General features: G+C 36.2%; 1 protein-coding gene across 3 annotated transcripts in view; it reads left to right on the top strand.

Annotated features, from left to right (window-relative positions):
* sh3pxd2aa (SH3 and PX domains 2Aa) overlaps window positions 1-14402 on the top strand; it is a 149137-nt gene that overhangs the window by 59732 nt on the left and 75003 nt on the right. For all 3 annotated transcript variants that reach the window (XM_065295397.2, XM_065295399.2, XM_065295396.2), the window contains exon 5: window positions 4033-4124. In XM_065295397.2, coding sequence (XP_065151469.2) covers window positions 4033-4124 — 92 coding nt within the window. The remainder of the gene's footprint in view (window positions 1-4032; window positions 4125-14402) is intronic.

The following is a 14402-nucleotide window of genomic DNA, read 5'->3' as shown; positions in this document are numbered from 1 at the left end:
ATTTGCATTGGATTAAACAAGGGCTCACTAACCTTATTGTTAGTGCTAAATATATTTTTTAATTAAAATATCAAATAATATATATATAAATATATTTAAAATATATAATATATAAGTAAACGACTAGAGACAAAGAATAAATAAAATACATTAATTATATACACTCACCTAAAGGATTATTAGGAACACCATACTTATACTGTGTTTAACCCCCTCTCGCCTTCAGAACTGCCTTAATTCTACGTGGCATTGATTCAACAAGGTGCTGAAAGCATTCTTTAGAAATGTTGGCCCATATTGATAGGATAGCATCTTGCAGTTGATGGAGATTTGTGGGATGCACATCCAGGGCATGAAGCTCTCGTTCCACCACATCCCAAAGATGCTCTATTGGGTTGAGATCTGGTGACTGTGGGGGCCATTTTAGTACAGTGAACTCATTGTCATGTTCAAGAAACCAATTTGAAATGATTCAAGGTTTGTGACATGGTGCATTATCCTGCTGGAAGTAGCCATCAGAGGATTGGTACATGGTGGTTATAGAGATGGACATGGTCAGAAACAATGCTCAGGTAGGCCGTGGCATTTAAACCATTGGCAATAAGGGGCCTAAAGTGTGCCAAGAAAACATCCCCACACCTTTACACCACCACCACCAGCCAGCACAGTGGTAACAAGGCATGATGGATCCATGTTCTCATTCTGTTTACGCCAAATTCTGACTCTACCATCTGAATGTCTCAACAGAAATTGAGACTCATCAGACCAGGCAACATTTTTCTAGTCTTCAACTGTCTAATTTTGGTGAGCTTGTGCAAACTGTAGCCTCTTTTTCCTATTTATAGTGGTGATGAGGGGTACCCGCTGGAGTATTTTGCTGTTGTAGCCCATCCGCCTCAAGGTTGCATGTGTTCTGGCTTCACAAATGCTTTGCTGCATACCTCGGTTGTAACGAGTGGTTATTTCAGTCAAAGTTGCTCTTCTATCAGCTTGAATCAGTCGGCCCATTTTCCTCTGACCTCTAGCATCAACAAGGCATTTTCGCCCACAGGACTGCCGCATACTGGATGTTTTTCTTTCCTTTTCAAACCATTCTTTGTAGAAATGGTTGTGCATGAAAATCCCAATAATTGAGCAGATTGTGAAATACTCAGACCAGTTCTTCTGACACCAACAACCATGCCACGCTCAAAATTGCTTAAATCACCTTTCTTTCCCATTCTGACATTAAGTTTGAAGTTCAGGAGATTGTCTTGACCAGGACCACACCCCTAAATGAAGTTGAACATGTCTCAACTTTTCAACTGCTAACACGTGCGTCAGGCAATCAGATCGCCTTATGAAATAATCTAGTGCGGAGCCAGCCAATTACGCTTATGCAAGACCAGAGAACAGAAGAGCATGTGTTGCGGCCACTGTGATTGGCTGTTGGCCACGAATCAAATAAGCCTTCTGTCAAGGGTAAGCGCTTAAATGTGCCGTTAGAGGGTTTTGCTGCGAAAGACAAATTTGTTAAATACCAATGAAATGACTATAGTGACATTTGCGAAAATAAGGCATTTTAATTACTGACTAATAACCTTTTCGTCACCATTTAAATTAAATTACTGAACCTAAACAAAAGAGCCTGATAAAAATGCAAAATGTAAATAAGCTGTGCAAGGTTTCAAATGGCTCTCGGCTGTTTTCGAGTCAAAGTGAGTCAGTGTGGAAAATAAATTGTAAGACTGATTCAATAGATTTTGACAGATGTCTACAGTTCAACTTGCTCGTTACAACAAACCAGCACATTTTACTATGTATGTCATATTAAAAGCACTGGCAAAATGTAAAAAAGCCAAAATTATTGAAGAAATACTAGACTACTTGTTAGGGGTGTAAGAAAATATCAATACAAGTGCATATGGGGATATTTTGTTTGCAGAGACTGTATCTATTCTCAAAAGCGAACGCAATATTTGGTCTTTAATCATACAAGATTCATGACAGTTGTTTGGTTTTGAGTTTTCATCCCAACCGCTAGATAGCATTCTTCTTATCTCTAAACTTTAGATTGACAGGAAGTACTTGCCAAGGTTTGCATATGGTAGTGCGTGCTTGATGACAGTTTTCCTAAAATAATATCCTATTCTGTCCCTAAAACAGGAAATACCCCAATATACCGCCTTGCTAACAGCATTGCATCGTTTCGCAACTCCTGTATCGTGATACATATATTCACAGCCCTCCTACTTGTATAAAATAGCTACTTTTATAATTGAATGCAAGTTTTATGAAAAAAAGAAAAGAAAATTGTAAGCTAAAGTTGTTGCTATTTGTACAACATGCCCTGCGGGTAACTTGCAGGCTCCATGTGGACTACCAGTGCACCGTGGAGACCACTGGTTTAAACAATTATTTTAATTGACCTTTAATTAAAGGACATAGAGATAACTAACTTCCTCCAGATTTCCTGTATCTTCGGTCCGCAGTTACTGTTAAACACATCAACGTCCATCAGCCATTTTCTGTTGCAAAATCTTCAAATGTGGAGTGTTTACCAGCTATATCCTGAAAGCTTTCATTAGACCAAGCATCTCCATTTAATTGCATTGTGTTCTCCGTATATAAATAAATAACAGCATCTACTCCAGGGATTCCTTTCCTCTGCTCTGTCTTATTATTTTCTCCTTTGTTCTTTCACTAACAAATTTTCTAATCGTTCGAGTCCTTTGAAAGCAGTTGAAACACAAACTGGATTTGTTAGACGTTTATGAATTTCGCAGAGGTAAAAAATCCCATTAGAATCCCAGTAATGTATTTTAAAGTGAAACCATAAAGTCACTCGCAGTTTATTGTTCTTTATTTGTGGTGTTTATGTCATTATTTAGAAATTAAATCCATATTAAATTAAAAAACATGGAATTGCTTATACAAAATCTTTAATGTAAATGTTCAGTTTTTTTGATTTATGCATTTGGCATACACTTGGTTATTCCGCCCATTACCTTTGCACTGCTTAAAGGAATAGTCTACCCTTTTGCCATATTAAACTACACTAGTCAACATTCGAAGTGGATCAAAACGTTTAATAAAAGTTTACATAAAACCAATACCTAATACCCATTCTTGTCGTAGGACAACTTTGACAAACATTTTTGATCCACTTCAAATGTTGACTAGTATATGTTATTACCTCAACTTAGACGAATTAATAAATATCTATCTTTTTTCAATGCGTGCACTGTACAGCGCGACGTGAATGTGTTAGCATTTAGCCTAGACCCATTCATTCCTATGGTACCAAATAGGGAAGCCACCAAACACTTCCGTGTTTCCCTATTTAAAGACTGTTACATGAGGAGTTATACTAGTAAGTATGGTGCCACAAAATAAAACTTTTTTTTGGTACCATAGGAATGAATGGGGCTAGGCTAAATGCTAACACATTCACGACGCGCTGTACAGTGCACACATTGAAAAAAGATATGTATTAATTTGTCTAAGTTGACATAATAATATAGTTTAATATGGCAAAAGTGTAGACTATTCCTTTAAGCAATGCGCTACCACTGGCTACAGGACAAATCTTTTTTAAATCATCTTTTGGGACATATTAAAGTCCTTTATATGCTGATCTGTGTGTGTATATATAATGATTAGATGATGATTTAGTTTGACAGCAAAAGTATTAGACAGAGATGAATATGACTATGTGCAGCCTCATGTTGTGTAAGAACATAAAATTTAAAAAAAAAAAATAATAATTTTTTAACAGTAAAATTCAAACTTTGTGGAAAAATAATCATGATATTTGCAAAATAAAATATTGTTTACTTTATATTTGGAAGGTGACACCATTAGACGTTTTTTTGAGATGCGTTTCATCAATGTATGAAACCACCAGGAACACCAAGAATAAATGTCTATGATCTTGACAGAGACATTTTAAACTAGATCACCTGGTTAGTTTTATTAGTTTGTTGTTTTTCAGGTTAGTTGTCTCAATGTTTTGGGTCTGATAGTCAATATATTTTTTTGTGTGTCTATCAGGCACTGGTCCGTCTTCCTCCCCAGATCTCACAGAGTGAGGAAGTTCTGCATTTCTTTGAGACCCGACCAGAAGATATCAACCCTCCCGTAGAGTGAGTATCACTGAGACACACATTCACACAATATGTGACCCTGGACCACAAAACAAAAAAAGTAGCACAAGTACATTTGTCGAAATATTTATTATATGGGACAATTATATATTATTATTTTTATGCCAAAAATTATTATGATTGTAAGTGCAGATCATGTTCCTTTAAGATAATTTGTACATTGCCTATTGTAAATATATAAAAAATGTATTTATCATTAGTAATATGTGTTGCCAAAGACTTCATTTGGTCAACTTTAATGGTGATTTTTGTCAATATTTTGAATTATTTTATTCGCGATTAAAAGTGAGTTTTTGCATAATATATAAGTGTGTGCTGTGTGTAATTATTACTGTATGTATATATAAACTAGGGCTGTCAAAAGATTAATCGCATACAAAATAAACATTTGTTTTTGCATAATATATTTGTGTGTGTATTATGTGTAATTATTATGTATACATAAATAAACACGTATAAATGTATACATTTAAGAAAAAAATTTTAATGTAATTTTTATTTATTTATTTATTTATATATAATAAAATATATCAAGGTCTAAATAAAAAAATAAATATATATTTATATGTACGTTATATGTATAATGTTTTTTTTAAATACATACATGCATTGTATGCAACCTGCATTTATACATACAAAATAATTACACACATTGAACACACATATATTAAGCAAAAACTAACTTTTATTTTGTATGCAATTAATCGCGATTAATCTTTTGACAGCCCTAATACACACACACACACACACACACACGCATGCACGCACATTCTGGTTTCCATGTTTTTTGGGGACATTCCATAGACGTAATGCATTTTATTCCGTACAAACTGTATATTCTATTCCCCTTACCTGCCCCATTCCCTAACCCCAACCATCACAGGAAACTGTCTGATACCTTAGATTTTCAAGAAACATCATTCTGTTTGATTTATTAGCTTGTTTCCTCATGGGGACATCAAAATGTCCCCACGAGGTCACAAAAACACTGGTATTCCTATCTTTGTGGGGACAATTGGTCCCCCCAACGTGATAATTACCCGGCCGCACACACACACACACACACACACACACACACACACACACACACACACACACACACACACACACACACACACACACACACACACACACACACACACACACACACACACACACACACACACACACACACAGAAATATATATATTTAAATAAAAATAGATATTTAAAAAAAAAATCTGAAATGTATACATGTATGTGTCTGTGTTTAAATATACATTATAATTAAATATATATTATGTAATTATATAACATTATAATTACACACACACATATATTATGCAAAAACTCATGTTTTTGTATGCGATTAATCGCGATTAATCTTTGCCCACCACAATTTTTTTTGCACTCTCAAAAAATTGACCATTATGACTGATTATTTGGTTCAGGGTCACATATTCACACAAACATTTACATGTAAACCTGCATAGATAGCTAAACGCAGGCATTATAATTTGTGAAAATACAGTCAATGCAAAGTGCTTTTAAACAAGCCATATTTACTGCATAATGCCTACTATTTGTTCAAATAGTGTGTGATATTGAATGCTACTGTATATGTAATGGTACAGAAACCTTAACCAAACATGAAACTGCTATGGTCACCATTTATCTGTCCAGGAGAAACTATCGAGTTATGTGAGAAAATCTCATTTGTAATTATTTCTCATGGGTATTCATATGGAAAGTTATGTCGAGTGGATTGCATCATCTGCATATTCCACGCATATGGAAATGCATATGCATTTTGTGAACAGTTTACATACTGAATACAAAAACAGGAAACTACTATGGTATTATGCATTACAAACATAACCATAAATACACACACTTATATACCAATATATAAAGACCTGTATCATTTGACACATATACACTCCCACACAATTTTCTGTAAATTATTATTTGTTTCTCTGTGTGTTGAGAGGTGCGAATTGGTTTCCACGTGAAAGTGAATACTTTTTAAACTACTAGTTATTCATATCCAAGCATGTTTCTGTAATCACAGTATTGATGTGCACTGATGTGGGGAGGTGTAATGTGTGCGAATGTCTTTCCCCAGGCTGTTCCCATTTTATCTTTATCTTATGAGTGTTATAGTTTCATAAGATGATGATGTAAATGATGTAAAATGAGCATTTGTTAGAGGAACAATTCACCCCAAAATGAAAATTCTGTCGCCTTCATTTAGTTTGATTCTTTCGTGGAAGTGAATAGTGTCCAGAGACACTCCAAGACATTTTTAAAATGAACATTTACATTTAGGCATTGTAGATTTATGTTTGGTGCCATGTTAAAATGGACTGTAAATGAATGCGCATGTGATTTCAAGGGGAATTTATTTGTTTGACTTAAATTTTTTATTATACAAAGCTTTTTATAAGACATCTGATGTTGTAATGGCTATTTTCTACATTTTCTAGCCCCTGATCACAATCTACTTTCATTGTACAACAAACATAGGCCTTGTACACACTGCAAACTTTCAGGAGGGACAACCGCATTTAAATGCAGGAGTAAATCCCCTAAATGATCCTTCCATATCTGTACGGAAAAATCCTGAAAATGTGATGATTGACACAGAGGTAACCATAGCAATGTTATGCCGTCTCGCGTGGTTATCATTCACAACTTCGAGACCAAAATAATTCACAGATCAAAATAATATTACAGCTTTATTTTTTGCAATAAATCTCTGTCTTGGCGCTGTGTGTTGTATGCATTTGTAAGAGCGCTGTCTTGTAGTGTTGCCAATTCCTCATCTTTTTTGTACTTACTGTAGATACTGTTGGGATGCTTAACAGTTTATAGGTTTTTGGCTTACGAAGCGATTTACAAAGTTTTTGGTGTTATTAACTCTTTCACCGCCAGCGTTTTTAAAAAAGTTGCCAGCCAGCGCCAGCGTTTTTCAGGATTTTCACCAAAGTTTAAGGCCTTCCAGAAAATGTTCTTCTTTAAATAAATAAACATACAATATACCAAATGAAAGAACAGACCCTCTGCTTTCAAACAAAAAAAACCGTTTCATCCTACCTTTAGTGGTTCTTTTGCAATCAGCTTTTGAATATGGGTAGGTTTTTGCAAAAACACCATATTTTGAGCAAAAAGCAAAAATAATTCCATATTTGTGACGGACTTTTCATAGAGATCCCATTCAGAGCGATCTTTAGAACAGACACGGACATGCAGCAGCTTGCCATAGGGCAATACTTCCGGTTTTAAAAAGTTGCGGAAGGGCGCCACCTGGTGGATAATAGCGGTATTGCGGAAAGACGGAAAATCTCGTCATTGGCGGGGAAGCGTTTTCTCTTAATTGACGAGATATCTCGTCAATGGCGGGGAAAGAGTTAAAGTGTGAAGATTCCGGTTCTAATATTTTGATCTTTGAGGTAAAGCATTTAGATTTATTTCGGTTAGATTTTTCTTGTTTGCTGAATTTTTCGTGCAAGATCTGGCAACACTAATAGCCTTGTGCCTCATTTTCTGCACCATGCATACAGAAGACTTTTTCTACTTCTAGGAAGTAATTTTTTTAAAGGAAGAGAGACATGTCATGTCCATGATACATGCTTAAATACTTTCAGTCACTATGCAGAGTTTCATATGCAGTGTGTATGAGGCCATTGTCAACATTTTTCTGTATAAGGCAGAAAGTCCTTAGGGTGCACTCACACTATCCAAACCAAACCTTGTCGGCCGCGTTTGACCCCCAAAGCCTGGTTCGTTTGACAAGTGTGATCGGTTTGGTTAATCTCGTCCTGGCCTGCTTGCAGAGGTGGGCTGGAGCAGGGTTCACTTGGGCTCAGGCGCGGAAAGCTATAATGTGAGCGCAATTGCGCCTGAGCGTGATTCAAAAGGTGAGATTTCAATTGCGCGATCACTCACCTTCATCTGCAACCTTAAAAATCTTCTGATGCGCGCAGCAGGGTTATGTGAATGTCCGAGCTCAGGCACGTGCAGAGGGGGGGGCGGCGGGTGCCCAAGCACCTGCCCCTTTACCCCTGGATGACCAAAGTGCCCTTTTTGTCAAGGCATTTTTTTGTAATTAAATGCCCTTTTGTGAAGGCCTGCCCAATCTAACTATTAGTAAAATTAATAAAAAATAATTTAGCCGCAAATAAAATTAGTCACATGATGACGTATTGACCTTTTATTGGACAATCTCTTTAGGGAAAGCTCACAGCGCTAGCAGCGCCCACACGTGCACGACACGGTGCGCAGTACAGGGAGGATCCCCCTCGAGCCGGCATTGAACCGAAGCGGTATGCTTGTTATATTATTATTATTTTACGAGAACAACGTGAGGAGAGCATGCACAGCTTTTGTTTATTGCTGTCTGTGTGTATTAACATCTCTAGAACGTTAGATGCAAACAGGGCTCTCAAGTCTCACGCATTTCAGCCTTCACACGCCACACCTTGTATTTCTCACGCTGAAAATAAAACATTCTTCCCATATAAAAACAATGGATGAGGCAGGACGTTCTCTGCCGGAAGTTCATACAGGTAGCTGTCTCGAGTTTTTAGGTGTGCTCAACTTCATGCAGCAATGCAAGAACCGAAACGCATATGACATCAAAGTACCGCGAGAAATATTTGGGAAATCATACGGAGGAGTTTGATTTCAAATCGCTCTCGCGCTGTTCTAATGTCATCCACTTGTCACGCGGAGTTTGTTGGAAGAGCAAGATCCGATGAATACGGTAAAAAAACTCTTAATTTTTGTATCACATTGAATTTACGATTCCTGGACTCGCCTTTGATAAAAGACAATGTGAGCTGATGTTGGGTAATATAGCCATACTAGTGCTCAGAGATGTATAAAGTACTAGGGACCCAGACTTGAGTAAAAGTACAAGTGCTCTATCAAAAAAGTGACTTGAGTAGAAGTTGAAGTGCTCTTTAAGCACAGCACTTAAGTGGAAGTACTAAAGTATTAAACATGTTTTGTACTTAAGTATTGCAAGTAGTTTATTTTAAAATATACTACTCAAGTACTGAAAGTAAAAGTACAAGTATTGTGTAATGTAGTTATTAAAGAAAACAGTCAAAAGTTTGAATATAATATTGTTTATATTATTTCAAATGTTTTAGCTAAAGGACACTCACAATTCCTTTGGCTGTAGAAGGAGTACAAAGACAGGACTGTTCAGATAATTTAGATTAATTTAACCAAATAATTAAATATTAGTCGATATAATGGTAATAGGTACAGTAAAGGTACAAGGTGTTTCAATGAACTTAAGTTTCCTTCTTTCACGCCCTTTCTCACGCATTCTCTCGCTCTCTGTCTTTCTCGCGCACTTTGGTTCTCTATTTGCTTCACTTTGTCCACAACCCCGGCTCATATTTGGGAGTGAGAGGGAGGGAGGGGTCCGCCCTTCACTATCTCCGATTGGTTTAGAACACGATCGGTGTGTGTTTCTAATGTGTATCACCGCTCTGGCAGTGATAATGTGGGTTTGGAATGATTCGTAACATTTGAGTGTAACGAGTAACTATGCAGCACATAAAAAATGTATAGGAGTAAAAGTATTAAACTCATCGAAAATATGTACTGAAGTAAAAGTGGAAGTAGGAGAAAAAATATATACTTCAGTAGAGTACAGATACTGTCTTTTAGTACTTAAGTACAGTAGTGAAGTAGTTCTACTTCGTTACTATACATCTCTGCTAGTGCTAAATTATTAACTCAGTCAAAAACTCTCCAGCTTTGCAACCAGTTTTAGTTTACCTGAAAATAAAGAAAGTACTAGAGGCTTCATGAAATGAATGAAAGGAGAGATGAATGTCATTATTTTATTGCCCTGTCATCAAGGCATCAAAGTGTGCAAAAACACAACACAAACACGATTCAAAACTAAAATATGTAGGCTACTCTCTTTGTATACAAATTTCGAACAGGATTAGAATAGAATAGAATTATATTTTAAATATGACAACAAAAACACAAGCCTGTAAACGTAATAATATCTTAATGTCACAATGCAATATATAATATCATATAATTTAAAAACTGCATATACTGTGTTGACACACACAAACACTAAATGAAATGCACTGTAAGTCGTTTTGGATAAAAGCTGCTGCCAAATGCATAAATATATAGATATAAAACTCAGTCTATATAGATTTTTCTGTCTCACTCTATTTGCAAGGAAAATAAAGAAAAACGTTAGACTTATCTTTCTATTCTGTATTACTTTATTATTTGTTTCAGTTGTGTGCTTGCGTGTCGGCAAGCAAAGTGCCCTTTTTATTCTTTGAGCACCTGCCCCTCCAATGGTCTCTGCACGGCCCTGTCCGAGCTGCACACGCAACAGACCAACTAAGCAACATGATAGGCATGTGAGAGGGCTGTGTGTCATCGTGCACTTAACATTACGATGGGTCTCAGTGTTAAGCGAGCGCTGCGCTTCCTGCTTTGTTCAAAACAATCACATCCTAATGAAGAAAGCGCGCCCGGGCTCGGATCGATAAAAGTACAGTGTGAGTGCGTGCTTCTGGGGGAGTATGGAGGGGGGACGTCACTTGGGCATGGTTTGGTTTGTTTGGATACTGTGAGTGCGCCATTAGATTCATATAACAAAAAACATCATGAAGGCGATAACATGCCTTATTTTGGGGTGAATTTTTCCTTTAATTTGTCATTTTTACCCTCTCAAGTCACAAGATTATATCAAGCGCTCGGTTGTGTTTGCTGTACTGGATTTTCTTTGGTGATATTCAAGTACGCAATCTATTTTTATGTTCACAACACATTCATCATAAACTGCAGTGGCTACACACACACACACACACACACACACACACACACACACACACACACACACACACACACACACACTGCTCACTCTTGCTGTAGTTCTCCAGAAATAAAATACTTCACTTCATCGGCAGCACAACCTTGAACGCTCTTCATATTTTTATGATGCTTAATGTCCTCACTGGACAGTGTTGTATACTATTGCTGAAAAAATAAGGGTTCAGGTTAAACCTTGATGCATGTGTCTGTTTGTAGTTTAGGTCCTATATTATGCATGCAAAAATTTGAAACACCCTTAAGGATGATGTGATGTTTTTATTACAGCTGGGTTTTACATAAGATGCTTAAATTTACAGTACACTTACTAAAGTTATAGTTCTACTGTAGGCTCTTTTCTTTCACTGCATATTCATGTAAACATAAAGATCAGCACTGTTAGTTCAAATATGTCGGCACATTGATAATGTCAAATCTCATTGGCTCAATGTAATGGACATGGTGCCATATAGCAACTTTCTGCACTGATCTGTATATTTCCGCGGATTCGTGACATAAGGATATATTAATATACGCTGAATATACTTGAAATATTAATCGTTTAAATGTATAATTTTACTTCAGAAAACATTTATTAATTCACAGAACTTATTTGGATTACTTTAATGGTGGATGGATGTGATTTTTGGAGCTTTGTCATATTAAAGGGCATATTAAAGATGTTATAAAAGTCTCAGGTGTGCCTAAAATGTGTCTGTGAAGTTTCAGCTCAAAATACCCCACAGATCATTTGTTAGAACATGACTAAGATGCCCCTAAAAGCGCTGTTTTTATGTTTGTATCTTTTAAATGCAAATTAGCTACTGGTCCTTACTCGCCTACCAACAGAAAGTGAGCGCTTTTGGTTAAAAATAGATCTGATTTCTGTGAATACAGTCTGAGATAGTAGTATCTTTAGCTGCATTAGCACTACAACGTTTTAACAAGCACATTTAGAAAAGCTTTTAGGAAAATTAACCAGTCAGTCAGTCAGTGGCCATGGGCGCCATGTCAGTGTGACATCACATTAACAAGAGAATCAAAATGGCATGTCTAATTAGACTGGTTTAATGGGGATTAAAAAAGAAGGAGAGGGTGGATTTTTTATTGTAGGGTAGTTGTGTTCACACACATTTATGTCTAAACATCTTGTAAAAGTGGATTTTCCATAATATGTGGCCTCTAATTCCAATTTAAGAAGATAGCACGACAATTTAATATCAAATTATTGGTGTTCAACTGAAGAAATAAAATTAATATATCCGGGATGACATGATGGTGAATCTTTTAAAGGGATATTTCACCAAAAATCAAAATAATGTCATTAATGACTCACCCTCATGTCGTTCCAAACTGGTAAGACCTTCGTTCATCTTCAGAACACAGTTTAAGATGTTTTAGATTTAGTTCGAGAGCTTGTTGACCCTTCATTGAAAATCTATGTACGGTATGCTGTCCATGTCCAGAAAGGTAATAAAAACATAATTAAAGGAGTTTATGTGACATCAGTGGGTCAGTTAGAATGTGTTGAAGCATCAAAAATACATTTTGGTCCAAAAATAACAAAAATTACGACTTTATTCAGCACTATCTTCTTTTCCGCGTCTGTTGTGAAGCGCATAAGCGAGATTAAAGTCACGTGACTGCATTGACGCATCTGACGTGTTATCTGGTGCGCCCAAGCTGTTTTTTGTTGTTGTTATTTGTGCACGCTGTAAGTTTGAACAAATAAAAAACTTCGCAAACATGTCTGAGGATGAGGGTGAGTCATTAATGAACATTATTTTCATTTTTGGGTAAACTGTTCTTTTAAGTGACTTCTTCAAGACTTAGATTAGACACACCTGAAATAGCTTCAGTACAACTTCAGATGTCGTACATTATGGTTGATATTGAATCACTCTTTACTAAGTCAAGCCTTTATTTTTTTGCAGAAGTAAAAAAAATGTATTCACATAGACAGTGGGCAGTATTATGGAGAAAAGGGGGAATGGGATTAGACCGGATTTAGACCCGATTCCCATGCATGTTTGAGGCACATGGGCAAACTGTTAGATGACATCACTTTAACCCTTGTGTGGTGTTCGGGTCTGTGGGACCCGTTTTTAAAGTTTACTAAAAGAAAAATTATGCAATTAATTGTTGTTTCAACCTCAGATTCATTGGCCTTGGCTCATTTTCTATAAAGAACATAAAAATAAACAACTTTATAATGACTGTACACTGTACACCCCCCTACACATTTATATTACATATGTGGTGTTCGGGTCCACTGGACCCGGAGGTAATAAGAGAGTGAAAATTTAATGTGCTATGTAACTTTACTCTGTTTTTCTCCTATCTGGGACTCCTGTGAGTGCATGAGTGTGTTTTTATATATTTCTGTACATATGTGATGGATGCATGTCAGAGTTTTGTCCTTCTGCACTTGCTGTAACAGCGCAAGGATACAACATGTTATATATCAAGCATGAACACTTGTCTGTACCTACTGTCCCAAAAACTTTACCTTTTGTCTAAAAGGAACAATTTTACATTTTACCATTATATCCCTTACAAAAAAATAACCATGGTTGTATTATAGTAAAAGTGTAGTAATCATGGTAAATTTGTGTATTGATTACCATTCCTGGCCTGAACACATGAGTTTACCACAAAACCTATGGTGTGTGTGTGTTTGTGTGTGTATGAGTGTGTGAGAAAGAGTGAGAAATAGAGAAAGTAAAATTTCATATCCAAGCATTTTCATCATTTTAGGTTGTAGCCAAAAGCAACACATTGTACTGCAGTGTGTGTGGACATAAGATGGACTGGAAGACACAGTATACGTCTATAAAATGCAAGAAATGCATATGCAACACAGTTACACAGTAAAAATCTGCTTCTTATAACCTGTTCATGCCAGCCTACACAACACATGTGTTCAGTGTAGATAATGTGTTATAATACCGCATCTTTTCAGATGAGGCTTGTGCTGTGTAGACGGACACAAATGTGTACAATTTCAAACTAAGTTCAAATAATTAAATATCAAAGTGATGAAAAACTTATTTGAGATGAAAAAGTGATGAAAATACTTATTTTAGATAAACATCTGGGGGAGAATTGAATTTTCTTCTCTTATTTCATATTATCACAAAAACGAATGGCACTTTAATCTATAAATAGTCCTATATCAATGGTAAATGACAAATATTAACCATAAATTATGTCTATATTACTTGCAATAAGGCTAAAGTAATCATCTGTAAACAGTTATACATAAATTTGTATGACTGCATTGGTTTAAGATACGAATAATACAGTGGGTCCACTAGACCCACAAACATTGTCTAAGTAACAGAAATATGAACACCACACGAGGGTTAAAGCAGGTTGCACAGCATTTGAAGACATTATCGTACTGGAATATCGA

The sequence above is a fragment of the Paramisgurnus dabryanus genome, chromosome 4 (genome assembly GCF_030506205.2).
Source record: "Paramisgurnus dabryanus chromosome 4, PD_genome_1.1, whole genome shotgun sequence".
Lineage (NCBI taxonomy): Eukaryota > Metazoa > Chordata > Actinopteri > Cypriniformes > Cobitidae > Paramisgurnus > Paramisgurnus dabryanus.
The sequence above is the reverse complement of the archived record's forward strand: the minus strand, read 5'-3'. Positions and strand labels throughout refer to the sequence as shown.